This window comes from Oculina patagonica, chromosome 9 (assembly GCF_052425735.1).
Source record: "Oculina patagonica isolate OP01 chromosome 9, crgOcupat, whole genome shotgun sequence".
Taxonomy (NCBI): domain Eukaryota; kingdom Metazoa; phylum Cnidaria; class Anthozoa; order Scleractinia; family Oculinidae; genus Oculina; species Oculina patagonica.
Genome location: NC_135766.1, coordinates 26,513,736 through 26,533,089, shown reverse-complemented (window position 1 = coordinate 26,533,089; position 19,354 = coordinate 26,513,736). Strand labels below are relative to the sequence as shown.

The 19,354-nt window shown below is 38.8% G+C and overlaps 2 protein-coding genes and 4 non-coding genes across 6 annotated transcripts; 2 read left to right on the top strand and 4 right to left on the bottom strand.

The window, feature by feature from the left end:
* The first annotated feature begins 6 nt into the window (after positions 1-6).
* LOC144664741 (stomatin-like protein 1) lies at positions 7-7,369 on the top strand. Its single transcript, XM_078525947.1, has 8 exons — positions 7-157; positions 272-372; positions 1,378-1,444; positions 1,528-1,610; positions 2,632-2,835; positions 4,933-4,988; positions 5,218-5,351; positions 6,150-7,369. The coding sequence occupies exons 1-8, from the start codon at positions 82-84 to the stop codon at positions 6,635-6,637; spliced, it is 1,209 nt and encodes a 402-aa protein (XP_078382073.1). The 5' UTR covers positions 7-81; the 3' UTR covers positions 6,638-7,369.
* Positions 7,370-8,829: 1,460 nt separating this feature from the next.
* Positions 8,830-8,902, bottom strand: Trnat-ugu (transfer RNA threonine (anticodon UGU)). Its single transcript has one exon. It is a non-coding gene; the product is annotated as a tRNA-Thr (tRNA).
* Positions 8,903-9,192: 290 nt separating this feature from the next.
* Trnat-ugu (transfer RNA threonine (anticodon UGU)) lies at positions 9,193-9,265 on the bottom strand. The gene has a single exon. It is a non-coding gene; the product is annotated as a tRNA-Thr (tRNA).
* Positions 9,266-9,848: 583 nt separating this feature from the next.
* Trnat-ugu (transfer RNA threonine (anticodon UGU)) lies at positions 9,849-9,921 on the bottom strand. Its single transcript has one exon. It is a non-coding gene; the product is annotated as a tRNA-Thr (tRNA).
* Positions 9,922-11,829: 1,908 nt separating this feature from the next.
* LOC144666665 (uncharacterized) lies at positions 11,830-14,924 on the top strand. The gene is made up of 3 exons (XM_078528056.1): positions 11,830-12,708; positions 13,897-14,142; positions 14,745-14,924. Exons 1-3 carry the CDS (start codon positions 11,830-11,832, stop codon positions 14,922-14,924), a joined length of 1,305 nt encoding a protein of 434 aa, XP_078384182.1.
* Positions 14,925-17,696: 2,772 nt separating this feature from the next.
* Positions 17,697-17,769, bottom strand: Trnat-ugu (transfer RNA threonine (anticodon UGU)). The gene has a single exon. It is a non-coding gene; the product is annotated as a tRNA-Thr (tRNA).
* Positions 17,770-19,354: the final 1,585 nt, after the last annotated feature.

The window sequence follows — 19,354 nt, the reverse complement described above, 5'->3', positions numbered from 1 at the left end:
ACTTTGGCTTCGAAGATGCGAAGTGGATGTCTGTTTGTGTTGTGTCTGTAGAGAAATGGCGTAAAATCGTCTGAGGGATCGATGGCCAAAGCATTCACTTATACCCGAGTACCAGAGCATCAAGTAGCAGTGTATTACGATGGAAGCGATAAAGCAGGTGTCTTAATTTTAAACGACTTGTGCTGGTCATAAATTTGCATTTCGTGCAAAGCCTTCGAAGCCACAAAAATAGCTTTTTATGATCGCCGTTTCTCACTTAATGTTTTTATAGGCAAACCATCAGAGTGGAATATCGTGGAATTTTTCGTTTCATTCATGTCTTCAGTTCTTCTACTTGCCACTTTTCCGATATCACTGTTCTTCTGTGTAAAGGTAAGTTTCGGTCTTTATCACACAAACACTGTACCAAATAAGAGAAATCATTAGTTTAATTAGCAAAAAAAAAAAAGAGGAGACTGCCTTTCAAAGGTCATGTCGTTATATGGCAACCCAACGCAACAACCTTTCGATTGTTAGAATAGATTTAAATGCGCTTGACCTTCAGCGAAGGGAAGCCAGGAGTTTTCTGACCGACAAAGGTTTTTATATCGAACAAAACATGCCTGCTTACATTTGTGGTACAGCTGACAGCTACTGAGCATGCTCAATACTATGAGTAAACCAAGAGATGGTTTGGCTGTTTATTGCTGTCAGTACATCCTTCTAGCAATCAATCTAATTTTAGGGAGAAAAACTACTGCTAAAGTTAAGCCATGCAACAAAATTATTTTTGTTAATAATGCACAATGATTTTAATTTTTTTTTCCTGAGAATATCTGTTGTGGTACAATTTTACCCTTGGTACGATTTGGTATTTTCCTTTGTTCTGGTGTATGGAAATGTATGATAATAAAAAACAAAGCAAATTGCCAAATTGTACCAAGGGTAAAATTGCCAGGGGCAAGGATGCCTGTCGACTCACTTATGGGTATAAATTTCGGATTTTGGGTCTCGCTTAAGGTGTTTTGGGCAATATTTTTAGCTGTCAGGGTCTCGTTTAGGGTTGCACACAAAAAAATATACAAATATAAATCCTATTTTCAGAGTTTTGGTATCTTTTAGAGGTCTAAAGAAGCTTGAGCCACGCCTTTCCTTTTCCGATGAGCATCCCTGCCACTTTTTTTATGGGGTACCCCCCCCCCTGGGTAACATTGTACTACAACATATGCAATTCCCTCCCACCCCTCTGGAAATAACATTTTAGCTTCACACTTTCCTAAAAAAGGCAATTGAAACTGCCCTCCCCTCAAAGTTTACAGTTGCTTTCCTTGGAATGAGTATGAATATTTCCTGTAACTGGACATTACTGATAAATTCAATGTATTTGTACACATTCAGGTGATAAAGGATTATGAAAGAGCTGTCATCTTTAGACTGGGAAAACTATTACCTCCCAAGGGACCAGGTCAGTTTTAATTCATTATATTACTACCAATTATTAATAAATATCCTTAAAATTAATGTCATGTATTGAAATTCTATTTTCAGGAGTGGTGTTTATTAACCCTTGTATTGATGTATGGACAAGGGTTGACACAAGAGCCAGGGCTTTTAGCGTGCCACCTCAACAGGTATAAATAATAATAATAATAATAATAATAATAATAATAATAATAATAATAATAATAATAATAATAATAATAATAATAATAATAATAATAGTCATAATACTGTTCAAAGCACTTCACAGGAATAATGAAAATAAATTATAAAAAAGTATACTACAGTATAATATATAAAATTATATTTAAATCGGTTATGGTTGTTGTTATAGGTGTACTTCTGGCTTTTAAAAGCTGTTATAAAAAAAAACTGTCATGAAAAACAGTACTGTCTTAACAGTATTTTCTGATGACCAAGGTCAATAACTGTTTTTAAACTTGGTTATTGATCACAAATATTTGCTTAGAACCAACAAACCATTTTTCAGTGCTTTCAGATGCAATGCAATGTATGTTTTAATGTTCATTTTCTCATAAAATACATACAGTATACTTAAGTGTTGATTAACTACAGATACATTAACTGTTGTGAGGGCAACTGATAGTACCTTGCAAACTTATAGAGATTAATCCTATACTTGCCAACTCTCACGCCTGCGAGTTGAAAACTTCGATCTCACGCCAACTCACGCTTACGAACCAATTTCTCGCGTCTTGTTGAAAAATGTGAGTTATTACAACCATAACCGACACAATTTTCAATATTGTGTAAACTCAAAGCAATGTGCGAAACAAAAACTCCATGTGAAATGAGTAAATGACGATACTTTCCCCGAAATCTCAGAGTTTTGACAAGAAAAGCATTGGGAATGAAGTTGTGATTAGCAAAACACGTCCATGCACTGGGATCGGGATATGTTCAGAACGTCTTCGGAATACTTCGGACGTCTTCAGAAAACTTCGGACATGGTCCTATCAACTTCGGAAATCCTGGCACTCTCAGATAAAAATCTCACACCTTTGACCCAGCAAAAGTTGGCAGGTATAAGAGGCCTTAAAAATGACCCTAAAGCTGGTGCAAATGCTGTGCCTCTTAGGGCAGTTGTAGTGATCTGCTGTTAATTTGCATTTTGTTGTCATTTCTTCCAAGATACGCACCAGTGATGGAGGGTATGTGTCAGTGGGTGCAGAGGTACACTTCAGCATCAAAGATGCAGTTTTGTCCAAGACAGCAGTGCAAGACCTAAATCATTCCTTACGTATGCTCGCCCAAACAACACTTGTTAATTCTCTGGCTTCCAGGAAGCTTCTTGAAGTTCAACATGACAGAAAATTTATCAACAAGCAAGTTCAGGTAACACATCCATTCAATAACAAAAGTAATGGTCAGATAATATTTTTTGGTGTAAGATTGCTTGAGCCTATTGGGATGCCTGTTTACTTGTGCTACCTGGGACACCTGGGATGCATGTGCTATTTGTGCCACATGGTGTGCCTGAGTTATATAATCCTACTGTAGATAGTCCAGTTGGCATTTGTTATTTTTTAGCACTTTTACACATTTTTAAGAACCAAAAATTGTCAGCCAAACATAAGTAAAAAAAGGTTTTTTAATTACAGTTAAAAACAGAAAAGAGTGCAAATATGTTACAATTAAGCATACATCAAATTCGTGAGCAGTCCAACTACCAATACTATCTGGTATCCAGATAAAATGTGCAGTTCCAGAAAATATCTGTTACCACGGAAAGTCATATTTGGAAATTTGGACGGCATGTGGTCTAAAAAAGGCAAAAAATTTTGAAGAAATTATATAGCTTAACTGGAATTTCTGGAGGAATGGTTAAGGATTGGTTGGGTGGGTTGGTGGGGGATTCAAACCAACTGAAAAGCCTTCCACAGGGAAGATATGGACATTTCCTGGAACAACACAATAATTGAATAGCTTGATGCAAAACTGTGCTAAGTGACTTTTAAGTTGAAAAATCGTTTTTTCCTTCATACGCGCCTGAATTTTTGCTCAAACGTGCCAGAATTTTTGCGTGTGGTCTTCGATTAAATAGAAAATCGTTGTCCTTTTGTTTTGGGGGGGGGGGGGGAATTTATTCGCTCGCTCAAAAACGGGATCTGGAAATGAATTTCTTATACTACTTAGTGACGTAAGCTTACGTTTGAATTATTTTGGCGCGCGAAGCCGAGGCAACAAGACTTTCAATCAGACCAGTTGAAAACTCACCTTATGCATTAGAAGTCCGCTTATTTTCGCTCATTTGACACATATTTGCGCCCGTCTGGTGGTGAAAGGACATCATTAAGTCTGGAAACCCGTAAGCCACTAGCATATCTCAAAGAAGCGAGATGTGTTGCTGCCTGAAGATTGCTAAGCCCTGCCAAGACTGGCGGTAAACTTGGCTTTCGAAGGCGCATCGAGCCAGGCGAGGTCTAGAAGCAACTTCTGTTCCAAAAAACGTTATTTTCTCGAAGTTTTGGCTCATTTGCCTTGTGTTGCCGCGTTGAACGTTTGGAAATAAGGAGGTGCTTTTAGACTTATAAAAATTCTCTTAGATTTGGCGATAGGACTTCCCGTATTTCAGCTACTCAGGGATATCCCATAATAATCTTTAATGGATACGTCATTCGATACGCATTGTCACAATAAACAAAGTTCGTTCGGCACGGCAAAGACGGAAAACGCTCACTCAATCAACAGAACACAACAGAATCGACAGAAAAGGATAATTTTTACCAAGAAAAGCAACAAATTGCTTCATTTCGACAAAAAATAGCCCTAAGCTGTGATCCTTTCCAGGAATAAAAGGCCTGAATGTTTAAAAGAACGATCGTTGCTTGTGAGTCAAGATCAAATTGCGTTACGCGTGACTACGGAGAGAAACTGGGGAAAAGCGAAAACATATTATGGATTAACCTTTATAGCAGCCTAAATTTGCTGACTGAAAACAAAACATTGAACATTTGGCGAGTGCATTTGTGGTTAGAAGCTGGCGAGAGGAAAGGGCAACGGCGTAAGTCATTTTTGTTTAAGTATTTCTCGTTCATTTTGCTATATATTTTTCACTTCTTTTCACTGTTCAGTCGCTCAAGTTTGTCGATCGGTCAAGTTCAATGTTTATATAACATTCGTGACACTTAACCCTAACCTTAACACTAGCTGACCCTAACTTTACTTTACTGTAACTGCTAAGTTTAATCCTCTTTCTCTCTTTGCCGCGTGTTATTGTTTTAAAGTGACCATAGTTCTAGTTTTTCTCGAAGACAAGGTGCAAACCAGAAATTTTAATTCAAGGACAATGTTTTTCCATTAAATTGAAGACCACATGCAAAAATTCGGGCACGTTTGAAGGAAAAAACGATTTTTCATCCTAAAAGTCACTTAACATAGTTTTGCATCAAGCTATTCAATTATTAATTGTTCTCTTATTAAACTGAATAGGATGTTGTCAATGCAGCTTCAGCAGTTTGGGGTGTAGAGATAACAAGAATTGAAATGTAAGTGTGTTCTGCATTTTCTTGGATGTAACTGTAGAATGAGTATGATAAATTAATAGTGGCTGTATGGCTGAATTGAATCATGTTATGATTTTGTTTTAATTATATGTAAGCTTGCATTTTACTATGGGAATAATTTGTAAAAAAAAATCAGTGTTGTTGGAAACCACTTCATGTATGTCATCATGAAACACTCCTAATCACTAGATTTGTTGTTTTAACATTAAAGGTCAGAGGTGCGAGTGTTAAAGGAAGCTGATGAGGTCGTTGGTGCTTTATCTGCTCTCTTTGGTGGAGGATCACAGGGTTTAAACCTTAGTAATATGACCTTTGCTGATCCTAGCATGACTAGTATGTTGTCAGGTATGTTCAGCTCTAAAACAGAAAGCAGTTACACAATTACTAATTAAACTGACTTGCTTACCAGATGAAATGTCTCAAAAAATAAAAGTTTTAATGCCTGTCCCATCTCCTACATCTAACTTTTTATAATTTCTGTATTTTAATTTTTATCGCACAGTAGAGGCCCTGCCAGGGTAAATTCCGACAAGCGACATGGCGCAAAAATTAGCGATAGCACAAAAAATATATATTTGCGACAAACACGACCCTTTTGGAAAACTTAAATTTCGGCAAGGACAAGTAATTTTCCTTCAATCTTACTATCAACAGCGACGTGAAGTTTGATAAAACAGCAACACGGCGCAATTTTAAATTCAGACAAGCGACACGGGAACCCCCCTGGCAGGGCCTCACAGTACATGACCCCACAAGCATTGAGCTTAAAAAGATTTTATTGTGTCTATAAATAAAGGATTTGACGATGATGATAATGATGATGATGATGATGCATCTCAAGAGCACATGAAATTGCTACCTTGCTTCTGGTTTCTTGCAAAATGCAGTCTTTCTCAACAGATGCAATTTGAGTGTGGAGTCTTATGAGATGCCACTGGGAGAGGCAATCAGAAACCAAAATTTAAGATAAAACTGAAAGCCTAGAACACAGTTCTCATTGTTCTTAAGGCCATTAAATTATTTCCAGGGTTGTCATGCCATAGGACAGTATTTTCCTGAAATGTTTGCAATTTTGTAGCAGAACAATGTCATTTCCTATTTTTAATCTAAAGTTACATGACATTGTTCTTTTTACCCTTGTAGCAATGGGAGGAGGAAGCATCCGAAGTGGACCCACCCTCCCCACTCCTGCTGAGTCTTCAGTGGACCCTTCTCACTCTGCAAACAAGGAAACCACACCCAGTCTTCTTACTCCTGAGCAGCTGGTAAAGCTGGTCAGCAGTGTTCTAAATGAGAGCCTCGTTCAGGAGATTGGTGGCATGTTTCAGTTTAACATTCTTGGAGAAAACGGTGGAACGTGGTATCTAGATCTTAAAAGTGGACATGGACAAATATATACTGAGAAGCCGGTTGATAACCCAGATGTGGTACTTACAATGAGTGTTGATGATATGCAGCAGATATTTTACGGGCAGACTGCGGCTTTTGATGCTTACATGCAAGGGACATTAAAGGTTGATGGCGACTTGAGAATGGCCATGAGTCTTGAAGCTATTGTTAAAATGCTCAAGGGAAAACCAGTTATTCCTGAAAAACAAGTTTCACAAGGACCTGGTGTATATATTGTTTAAAGCATATAGTGTTGTATCGATATTTACTGCAGACATTATCATTGTCTAAATACTGTTACTTTGTAGATGTTCTTTCTTAGCTGCAATAATGTTCATCTTAGGAACATGTAACTCGACCACTCCAGGGACTGAGCACCACGTTTATGAGCAAGGATTTCCGGGATCATTTGGTTAACTTATTTGAGCTGTGATTGGTCAGTGTCATTGGAAACTGAACCACGATCCACGTAATGTTGAAATGTAATGTTATGTTGAAATCTGGTGCTTAGTCTCAGGGTCGTAACCAGGTATATTTTTTCATCACTGATCCCAAATTTTACCTCTAAATTTTGATTCCTGATCCCCAAAATGTGGCAACATTTGATCCCTGATTCCATTCTGATCCCATCTGATTGGCCGATCCGGATCCCATGACTTGTGACCCGGGATCTCGGGTCCATGATCCCGATCTCGAGGCTGTGATCCCTGATCCCATATACCTGGTTACGACCCTGTAGTCTCCCCAATCTTTCTAGAGTGGCGAACACTGACTTTTGCTGGAAATGAGATATTGAAAATCAGTCGATTTAATTCTTCGTCAAATTGTATAGATTAGTCCATCAATATGTCACATAGTTTAGAAAGCAGCGGCCCAAGGCCGTCAATTAGAGAGTTATTATTAGTGGTTCGCAATCAGATATCCCGAAATATTAAAAGGCATATGGTAATCTCAATTTCATAGTAGGTTTAAGTTTAATTTGGTCTTTTCAATTAAGCACCCTGCTCGCAAGCTATCTTGAGTCCGTTCTTTGTTTGTCCCTCCCAGTCCCTCGCTCTCATTTCCCGAACAGTGGCTGGTGATCGAACTCAGCGAGCGACCGCAGAGCGGGCGGAAGTGAACAAACTATTTTTTAGGCGGTGACAGACGCCTATATGTTGTGGCCCGTGGACGGGCAATGTTACGATTACTCCAACCGAGTAGCACTGGGAACTAGGCACTTTGTTGTTTACTCAGTTTCGGTACGCCATCTTTGATTGTCATGAGTACTGAATCAACTTTAAGAGCATCCATCGGCAAAACGCGTTTGATTTCTAACGTACAGTTAAACAGAGTTTTGGGTTCAGGGGAGAATGATGTACTGGATAATTGTGAGCTCGCTTAAAGAACTTTTCTACCGTTATACGTGTATTCGAAGTCGGCATACGTGATGGCAGACTAAGTTGACTGATGTTGAATTTGACGAGTGAAGGCCGGTTAGTGTCATAACTTTTGAAACCTTTCCAAAAGGGAGACCGATGGCAGCAGTATCTTGATTAGATTGCAAAGGTGAGCTATCTGAAATCTTTGTTTGCTTTGACGTGCATTGTTGTCGATAGTATTTAAGTTTAAGTTAATTTTCTTTTCTTTTCCCTTCGCGACTCGCCATCTTCATTTTACTGCTTTTGATAATATTTATTCGGGTATTTATCTCAAGCCATTAAAAACAAACAGTGACGGTATCCGTATTCCTATTTGTACGAGAAGCCAGAATTAAGAAAGAACTTCTACCCTATTGCTGATTTAGCTGATCTAAAATGTTTTGTTTGATAAGTTGCATAAATGCATGGAAGTGATTCTAGTAAGCGGTGTTGACTTCATTACATTTCAGACCATTTCAATACGGAAATGTCACACAATCTTCAGTATCGACTAGGTGAGGAAATCAATCCTGGGCCTTTCTGTTGCTAAATGACGAAGTTCATAATGATTTAATGTATTTATCTTATCATACTGTAGGTTTGTAATGTATTGGAGGTTCGTTTTGTAGTCAAGGCAAATAAAAATTAAAATGAATAAGAAAAATGCAATTTCTGGGATCATTGTAAAGCGTCACCGCCTGTGCATGCATGTATGCGTGCCGGTTATTTTAATAAGTATTCCTGTCTTAATATGCGCGCGCCCCTCTTACAAATTCGACCCACTATTTCAGAGAAATTAGCCTTTTTACGACTTCGTCGACTGTTATGTTGAGAACGACTTGTTTATTTATTTCAAGTTGATGAAGTTTGCATACCATGTGATAAACTTCAATTTCATTGGTCTGTCATCTTACCTCCCCTGGGCACTAAGTATCGAGCTTCGATTAACTCTTTAACTTGCATTGTAAGGAATTGCAAAGTGTTTTGCGTTTTTTCCGCAAATAGTAAACTAAAACAAAAAGGAAACACTCCTTAGCCCCCGAAGAGATTTGAACTCTTGACCCCTGGTTTACAAGACCAGTGCTCTAACCACTGAGCTACGGAGGCCAGTTATTTCGAAGTTCGAATGAAAATGATTTTGTAGCCGCCATTTTGAAAACACGTCATCGAGAAGGCCCTGGGGACGAGGTTGGTAGTTGTAATTCGTCTGATTCGTAGAAAGTTGTCGGTGTTACCCAGGCCATTTAGTTTCTCTCTCTCAACATTTGGCGTTTCGTTCCACAATCAAGGAGAAAAAAATAATTAAGATAAGGAGAGGTTTCAGTTTTTCGCCCTCATAAAAAGGAAAACGTTTCTTTCATGCTTTAAGTAAAAGAACAGCAGTAAGCTTAAAAAGAAGCCCCCGAAGAGATTTGAACTCTTGACCCCTGGTTTACAAGACCAGTGCTCTAACCACTGAGCTACGGAGGCCTGCTTGCCAGTTGTCGTCAAAAGTAAGGTATATAAACGTCCTCGCTCGTCCCCAGTAGACATTCAGTCAGATTGTATTACGCGGCCGGGTTTGAAAATGCTGTGCATCGTTGGTGGCGGGTTATTGCATGCTAGGAGTTAAACATGTAACAAGAAAATTCAAGTCGGACAACAATAAAATTGGCTGCGCAGCTTACGAAATTTGAAACAAAGTATAAACTGCTCTTGATTAATGAACCATTACAGTTATAGGTATATTTAAGCGGGACCAGTTTTGACCATTTGACCGCAACACTATTTCCTAAACGGGATCTGCAACACAACACAAATTGGATGCCATTCGAGGCAGCTTTGACTGCCCCTTTTCGATCTCGTTCGTTTACCTCAAGTTTCAGTAACTTCGTGCGCTTAGAATGCAACGCACTTTCAGTTCGAGAAAAAATTTCTCCGTGAAATTTAAACCATTTTGTTTGGTCTGTCCTGTCAGCTGCAGTTACGTGAACTTAGATCGTGTAAAAAGTAAAAGTCTTAGGAAAAAGGCTTAACAACCTTAACAAACACGAAAAAAATGTTCGCATCACAGAGCCTCCGAAGAGATTTGAACTCTTGACCCCTGGTTTACAAGACCAGTGCTCTAACCACTGAGCTACGGAGGCCAGATGAAATTTCATATTATTTTAATCACCAATAAGGGAGGAAGATCCGTCAAACAAACGACCCAATTTTTCCAGTTTTTGCTAAAACTGAAAAAAATTTTCAATTCATCCGGGAAAATAGTTCCGATGTACCAAATCTTCCGTGTAACGAGAGTAACTGATTGAATCTAACTTTCACGGACACTTAAGAGATGAAAACTGTGGCAGTAAAATGTCACAAACAACTAGCGCTTGAACCCTTATCTGAATTTAAAGCAGGGTTGCTAAGGTCAGGGAAAAGTCAGGGAATTTTGCAAAAGTGATGGAACTGATCTTAGTCCTTGTCAAAGTCAGTGAAAAGTCAGGAAATTTTGGCTGAAACAGGAAAACACAATGGATTTGTTAGTGAAGTCAAATGCCATGTGTTCAAAATTCCGTAAAAACGTGAAGAGATCGAAAATGAAGAGAAGACTATCGATGGTCTGCAAAAGAAGCTGAAGCAAATGTTAAAGTGGATTTGACCTATTTGATAATTCGCCTAATGCAAGGTCAGTGAAAATTGCTTTGAGGTCTGCGAGAAGCCAAAAGCCAAAAACGGAGAAGACAGCGGCCTGGAGGGACTGGAGCCTTTCCTACCCCACGAGCCTGTCAATAATATGGGCGCTCCTTTATCGCTGAAGCTTGCAACCCAGGCTGAATATTCATGTACGTGCTGCGGACCTATGCTTTGGTTGACTAAAACGGGCATTGTAAATCACATTGTACAAAACCATTGTAAATCACATTCTTGGTTTAATCCCTGAGGGAACTTCCAAGAGTCAGTGTCAAATTATTTCATTTGAAGATGCCACTGGCACAAAAACAAACATTCAAACAATTAAAACATGAAATCAGTTACAGATCACAAGTCACCCGAAACTTGAATACAGAGAGTCTTGATCTGCAACTATAAGATGAGCAACGCATGAAACGATATCAGACATGAGAGGGATAGCTGAAGCCTAGTTTAGCTAGGTCCTTATTAATTACGATATAGACTGACTTATTTTCCCAATGTCAGTGGCGACAAGAACCCGGGGACAAGAAGATCTGTCCAAGAGACAAAGCAGCGAGATTCCGGCCGACTCGAAAAAAGAGAGAAGAAAAGATTGACACGTATTAGAGATGTTTCGCATAAGCCCACTCCATACGCTAATGATCCACTATTAGTGGATTTAGCAGAAATACCCGGGAACACAACTTTGTTGGGCAGATTTATAGTCGTTATATAAAAAAAAAATCTAGCAGTTGGAACAGTCCTAGGTGGTTTCGGCCACTCGTTGTACAAGTCGTTGCAGAGGCACGTTGTGCTATTCAGACTCTATTTAAACCGAGTTCCCGCAAAGTAAAGTTGAGTAAACTTAAAAAAGGATAAGATTTTTTGAAAGTATTTTTCATTAAAAGTTAACCATGATTCCAATGGGAATATAACCAAGAATTCGGAAATAAAGATGATTTTGTGTGAGGTAACACGAAACATGCATGGGCGCATACATACACGGTTCGCAAGAATTGTTTATCAAAGACTGCGAGTCAGCGGCCGAGCCGTTAGTTGTTGTTGTTGTTGCTTTTCTTTTTTGCCCGTCGCATTTCTGCGCAAAATAGAACGCTTTTATTTTAATTGACAAGAAAATGATTGTCTTGAACAAAAACAACGGCTTGTGTATGTTCCTTTGCAATCAAAACTGGTCTCCTGGGGAATTCTACTAAATCCACTAATAGTAGATTATTAGCATATGGAGTGGTCTTATGCGAAACATCTCTATTAACCGGCTCGCATTGTTCAAGAGCATAGCCCATGACTAGCCAGTCAATAGGTGGCTTACGTTCAGTACGGTGCACTGATATTTTGGCGTTGAAATATTTACGCACACATTAAGTATAGCTTTGATGTATTGGCGAGGTGTTCTCATTTCTCGCCGCCGTGCCATTCTGTATCTCGTCTTCTTGACATTTATTGTGTCCCTTGAATATTATTTTACCTCTCGATCTCTTAAGGCAAAACAAGTCCAACCTGCATCACAAAGAGCAGCTGATGATTTCAAGATTGCTTTAATGAAACCAGAAAATCGTCCTTTACTTGCTGCAACAAGGACAAACCGCGGTAAAACTACTGGCTCAGCAGTTTGTGTTGTGGATCCCGCGATAGCAGAGTGTGGAGGCAGCGGCTTTGCGTCTTTTCTCCTTTACACGTTGGATCATATCATCTTTTGTCGGGCTTTGGGGATTAACCGAGCAACTGTGTTTTGGAGAGCTTGTAATTCAGTTTGCTCGAGGGATCCCACAGTGAATTCGTGGGACTGGTATTTTGAACCTGTTAATCACGGATTGGAGTCGAAAGTTGAAAACGTTTTTTGTCCTTTGAGGCTTGACGGCCCCGATTACCTCGATGTGGGGACAATTATAGACAATAGTTTTAAGAATCGAACTGTTGTGGATGGATTCGAAAATGCCAGAATAATAACCACACAGGAACGAATGAGAGTAAATAAACTGATTCAACAGTACGTTAAACCTAATTCTAGAATAAAGGAGAAAGTACGGATGTTTTACCAGCGATATCTGGCAGGGTTCACTGTTTTAGGAGTTCACGTTCGAGGTACAGATCATTGGATGGAAACAAGCGAGAGAAGGCTGCCATCTTTGATGAGTTGGGTTAAGAGAGCACGGTCAATTCTTGAGACGTTGCCGCGACAGAGAAAGATTTTCATTGCTAGTGACAACCATGAAGTTATTCACATGTTTGTGTCCTTATTTGGAAAAGAAACGGTGAGTTTTAATTTCTGTTTATTGTTCAATTTGTGTTAGGCTTGAAATGCTAAGTTGTTGGTGTGTTGTACATGTACTAGAGTAAAGTTCTAAGAGGCGTGATCTTATTGTTACTGAGTCTAAGCCGTTATGAGAGAAGGCGCGAAGATTGAGTGAAAGAAACCTATCTGGAGCCTCACACAGCGGGGCACACAGTGGTCAAACGAAGGGCGCGTGCGCAGTTTCCTCCAACACTGCCGCATACCGTATTTATTCGAATAAGCGCCGCGGCACTTATTAATTTTTTTGCACCTCAAGTGCGGCGCTTATTCGAGGGCGGCGCTTATTTAAAATTTGGACCCCGCAAAAAAATTAATATTTTAAAGTAATTGAAAATAGCATCTTTTGATTGTTAGTATTCGTCTTTTGCTGAAGTGAGAAGTGGTGCTTGCTGTCCTGGCAAAGTTCATTTACAGAACTACGTATTGTAAGAATGTTGGATAGAAAAACTAATGGTCGGGCGGTAAAACAATCACTTTAAACTGCAAAACATCGCTTTTGATAGAAAGAAATGCCCAGGCTTATTTTGGAGCGGCTTTATAGTGCTACTTTTAGTTAAACGGAATATTAATTCATCGGGACTGCGGCGCTTATTCGGGGGCGGCGCTTATTACCGGTAACTTTTTTGTCACAAATGCGGCGCTTATTCGGGGGCGGTGCTTATTCGAGTAATTACGGTATGGTAAACGACACTGAAAAAGTTAAACTTTGTACGCCGCTTATGCAAAGGAAATTTAAAAATTCTTTTTTGTTTCCAATCTCTCCTCTGCCGAAAATGTAAAAAGCCGGCTGATGCCGAATGTTAAAGAAGTTCCTTAAGGGAAGCCTCGAGCCATGCGGCCCCTTCTGCCGGAGCTTATCCCGGTTTCGGTAGCATTAAGCGGCTAGGAATATCCCCCCCCCCGAATGGGATGCTAGTCCATCGCAGGTTAACCCCCCCCCCCCAGCATTATGTCGCCGGTACCCATTTATACACCTGGGTGGATAGAGGCACTATAAGAGTTAAGTGTCTTGCCCAGGAACACAACACAGTGAGTGCGGCGCACCAACAATTAGGCCACCGCGCCTCCCATAAAGAAGTTCCTTAATTTGTTGAAAGAAGTTCCTTTATCGTATTTTAATAACTGTTGTATATATGTTTTTTTCCAGGTTGTTTTCACTAAAGCTGTCAGAGCAAAAGCATATCATAGTGAAATTGCTCCCCACAAGTTCATTTTTAAGCACAATGCCGCTGACCCATACGAGCAAGAAATTGGCACTCAAGTGTTGATAGATATTCTGCTGTTAGCCAAGTGTGATCACTTCTTACACACCGAGTCCAGCGTAGTCTCTCTTGCCAGCTACTTCAACCCACATATGACCAGCTACTTCCTGCAGGATGAAAAACATACCAAGGTTTGTTTCAATTCAGTATAATCTCTGCATCCTTTTGATCTCTACCAACCTTCAAGAACCCTCCGATCATCACACTCTTCACGCCTTAACCCTGTCAAATTCCACCTTAAGTCGTATGGGTCTCGAGCTTTTGCTGTTTCGTCGCCTGAACTCTGGAACAGTCTGCCTCTTTTTATCCGCTCATGTGACAATTTAAGTTCTTTTAAATCAAAACTCAAAACTTATATTTTTAAAAAAACTTATTACTCTTAGCGATTTTTACTTTTTATTACTTTTAATGCACATTTTTAATTTTTAAGATTTATTCAGCTAATTTTAACGAATTTTTATCGATGTTATTATATTGTGATTTTAGTGATGTTTTTTTTTTTTTTTAATTTTTTTTTAACATACAGTATTTGTAAAGCGCCTAGAGCAGGCCTGGATAGGCGCTATAACAATATTTGTTATTTTTATTATTATTATAATTATTATTATTATTATTATTATTATTATTATCTCTTTGATTTAAAAAGGTTGCTAGAGGGTATAAATCCATGGGGCATGAAAGTTGCATTGCAGCTAACTTTATACTTAAAAAAATAAACTACATTGCTTTTTAGAAACAAGAAGAAGCTCTTGTTGATGAAACAAGAGAAATGAAACCACAAAAGCCTGAAGATTTGGAAGACATTCTGGAGTGTTTTGAGAAGAACCATTTGGGTAGTGCTTGTCCAAATATTGCCAAGGGAATATTCGTTAATTTTGAACAAGCGCAAAGATTCTTGACTGCTGAACCGTAAAAAAAGATATTTTCAAAATCAATTTCGTCCAGCGTATTCCATTTCCACTTGGCTCGCACTAAGTTGAACGAACAACACAAGAAAAGTAAGAAAAAGGAGAAAAGACAAAGCACCCGAAGAGATTTGAACTCTTGAGACTGACTCGTCCCAGTCTTCTCTTATGAGAAGATTGCGATACAGCGAAGGATGGTTCTTCCCGTCATTCCCCGCGCCTGCTATTTTTTCTTAGGAGAGACTCCAGGGCTACTGGGGACGAGCCAGCTCTTGACCCCTGGTTTATAAGACCAGTGCTCTAACCACTGAGTTACAGAGGCCAGTTAGTTGAGAACTTTGCTCTAAAGAACTTTGTCGTGTGATTCTTTGGAAAGAGTAGATTGCGTGGTGTAGCGCTATTTCCAATTTCTTGAAACGATACAAGACTGTGAGAGAGGGGGTACTCGAAGTATACATAACGGGGGGTCCGACGTATTTTTTGAGTTGAAATTTACGCGCTCGGTATTTTTTCGGTCAAGGGATCTGTCACGTATTTTTTTAGGTGAGCCGCCACTAAAATAAAAGCTAATGACCAAGAATAAATTACAAATTAAACGCTTGTCAAGTTTCGTTTGTTGATGATCGCTGGGCTTCTAGATGAATATTTTGAACATTCAAATTCAACTCTTTTCTTGTACATCGAATTTTTTTTCCGCGGAAATACTCGGCTATAAGCCAAACCCCCAATTTCCTTGAGTTTTGACCAGTTCTTAGTGAGATTTGGAAAAAAAACGCTCGGCTTATAGCCAATGATATTATTAATTTGCCTAACCTTCAAAAAACAAAAAGGAATGATAAAAAGAAAAAAATCAATTTGCAACGGTTGGGAACTTTATCTCTTGGCCATTCGGCCTGCTTTCGAATAGCAGCTTTAAAATGACAATCAAACTAAGTGAATTGAACTGAAGTGTGGAAAGTTTAACATCATTTGTTTTAGCAAACCTTTATTTGTCAGTTTGTAGTTTTCGATTCTTTATAACTTTTCCGAGTTTAGTGGCTTATAGCCAATTTGATTCATATTCATATTAAGTCTTGTATTTTTTGGGGTTGGAAATTTTGATGTCTGGTATTTTTGGGTCTAAAATTTCATACTTGTGTACTTTTTTGGTTTGCAATATGAAGCTCCGTCGGGCCTCCCTGTCATGTATACTTCGAGTACTCCCCCCCGGGACTGTGACAGAGATTGATCACAGTCTTTGGCTTTACGAAAAGAATCAAAGTCTCTTCGAGATATCGACGTTTTTGCATGAAGTACGAGTCGAAGGTTTATCCTGTGCATTGTTCTTCGAACTTATCATTACAGTTTCTTTGTAGTTTAGTTTAACAATTTCCTATCTTCGCGGAGGAAATGCAGCCATATAATTTTGTCAAAAATGGCTCGTCCGCGCCGGGTATTTATACACATATTCCTTAACATTACACAAATAAACAGTGCAAATTTCACCGAGATCTGACAATTCTATACTTTAAAATTGCAAGGACCTTTCGAGGCAGTCGATTACGGCAGCGAAATTAGCAAATGAAACAGCAAAATATGCGTTTGACGCTTTGTTTTTGTCATTTTGTGACGCCATATCTGAATTGTTATAGGTAGACCGCTGTTCAATGTGTTCAAGGCCGTAGCGTAACGACTGCTCCACAAAAAATACAGATATTTCCGACTACTGTCATGTCGGAGAAAACTGGCTCAAAAATGGCTTGTCCGCGCCGGGTATTTATACACATATTCCTTAACATTACACAAATAAACAGTGCAAATTTCACCGAGATCTGACAATTCTATACTTTAAAATTGCAAGGCTTTCAAGGCAGTCGATTACGGCAGCGAAATTAGCAAATGAAACAGCAAAATATAATTGCAGCGTAAACAAATCGTTACACTCAAGCTGCGTTTTGTCTAGGCACTGCGAGGGTCGGATATTAAGACCCAGGATTAAACAAAAGCCATATATACAGTGAATGCTTTCGAATTATATTTGAAGATGAAATAAGAAAGAATTTTGCTGTCTTTGACTGAAATTCCACTCGAACTGCGTAGATACGATCGCATGTTGTAAAGCCGATTCATGCAACATTGCTGTCATTCCCTGTCAACGCGAGGTCACGTCCCTAACGACCTAGGCTGATGACGAAATAGAGTTGCGCTTGCATGTAGCGACCAAATTTGGCCTAATTTTTAACCGCTCCTAAGCTAAAAGAAGCCCCCATCTCTTGCATTTGTTTTAACTTCAATAATATCTTTGAAAAGAGCGAGTTTTTTGGTATGGTTTATTTTTGACGTTTGTAATTTTTAAACGATGTAAGTGCTAGTGATTATTTATTCGTGTTTTAGTTACGCAATCCATTGTTTGTGCGACGCTTTTTATAGATCGCCTTTCAGACACACGTGCGTTGAGATAAGAAAGCTGACATGTCACTTTTAAAATTGTTATATAACGTTTGTAAATGTGACAAGTCACGTTTTTTTCACGAGATCGCAAGTGATCACCCACAGCGGAAAGTAATCCCTTGAGAAATTAAAACAGTCCCTTGAGAAATTAAAAAAGTCCCTTGAGAGTTTACAAATATGTGGTTACAAATTTTGTCCACTAACCCCTATTCTACGTTTTTAGCTTGTAAACAACCAAAAACGTCGAAAAAACGAATGGAAATTCCTGTATTTAAAGTCAAGCGGCATCTCGTAATATCGTTACATTTTTAAAATGGCTATAAATGAAATTAAATACATTGAATAAAAAAAGCCCCTGAAGAGATTTGAACTCTCGACCCCTGGTTTACAAGACCAGTGCTCTAACCACTGAGCTACGGAGGCCTGCATGCTAGTTAACGTCAAAAGTAAATTATATGGAAGTCCTCACTCGTCCCCAGTCGTCATTTGTCAGATTGTATTACAGCCAGGTTTGAAAATGTTGCAGCGTTTGTTCAAAAGGTATAACTGGGAGTAATCAAAGTCTCTTCGAGATATCGACGTTTTTGCATGAAGTATGAGTCGAAGGTTTATCCTGTGCATTGTTCTTCGAACTTATCATTACAGTTTCTTTGTAGTTTAATTTAACAATTTCCTATCTTCGCGGAGGAAATGCAGCCATATAATTTTGTCAAAAATGGCTCGTCCGCGCCGGGTATTTATACACATATTCCTTAACATTACACAAATAAACAGTGCAAATTTCAGCGAGATCTGACAATTCTATACTTTAAAACTGCAAGGACCTTTCGAGGCAGTCGATTACGGCAGCGAAATTAGCAAATGAAACAGCAAAATATGCGTTCGACGCTTTGTTTTTGCGACGCTATATTTGAATTGTTATAGGTAGACCGCCGTTCAATGTGTTCAAGGCCGTATCGTTACGATTGCTCCATGAAAAAGCACGAAAAAAACCCCGGATATTTCCGACTACTGTCGGAGAAAACATTGCGTAAACAAATCGTTACACTCAAGCTGCGTTTTGTCTAGGCTCGGCGAGGGTCGGATATCAAGACCCAGGATTAAACAAAAGCCACATATACAGTGAATGCTTTCGAATTATATTTGAAGATGAAATACGAAAGAATTTTGCTGTCTTTGACTGAAATTCCACTCGAACTGCGTAGATACTATCGCATGTTGTAAAGCCGATTCATGCAACATTGCTCTCAACGCGATGTAAGTGCTAGTGATTATTTATTCGTGTTTTAGTTACGCAATCCATTGTTTGTGCGACGCTTTTTATAGATCGCCTTTCAGACACACGTGCGTTGAGATAAGAAAGCTGACATGTCACTTTTAAAATTGTTATATAACGTTTGTAAATGTGACAAGTCACGTTTTTTCCACGAAATCGCAAGTGATCACCCACAGCGGAAAGTAATCCCTTGAGAAATTAAAACAGTCCCTTGAGAAATTAAAAAAGTCCCTTGAGAGTTTACAAATATGTGGATCCAAATTTTGTCTACTAACCCCTATTCTACCATTTTTGCTTGTAAACAAGCAAAAACGTCGAAAAAACGTGCATTAAACAGTAAAAATTAATATAGACAACAACATGTCAAATAAAACTATCTGCGCTTAATACCTCCGTTCTCGGTATTTATCTCTTACTTACTTCTTACTTTATAAATAAAATAAAATATTAATAATAATTACATTTTTATAGGGCGCATCAGACCCAATACACCATACAACAATTTATTCAATACTACAAGAACAATTAACTAACTAAAGAGAAAAAGCTTTCTAAAAAACGTTTTTAGCTTTTTAAGCAGAACGTTTTAGCCATTTTTTGTCCGTAACGCTATTTCCTAGGGGCACTCCCTATAATAGCCTATACGGGGAGGCTCCGCCCGAAAGGGGTACCTTTTTCAGGCTTCAGGTATATAAAAGGGTAGGGATTTCTCAAGTTTTGGTACCGTATTTT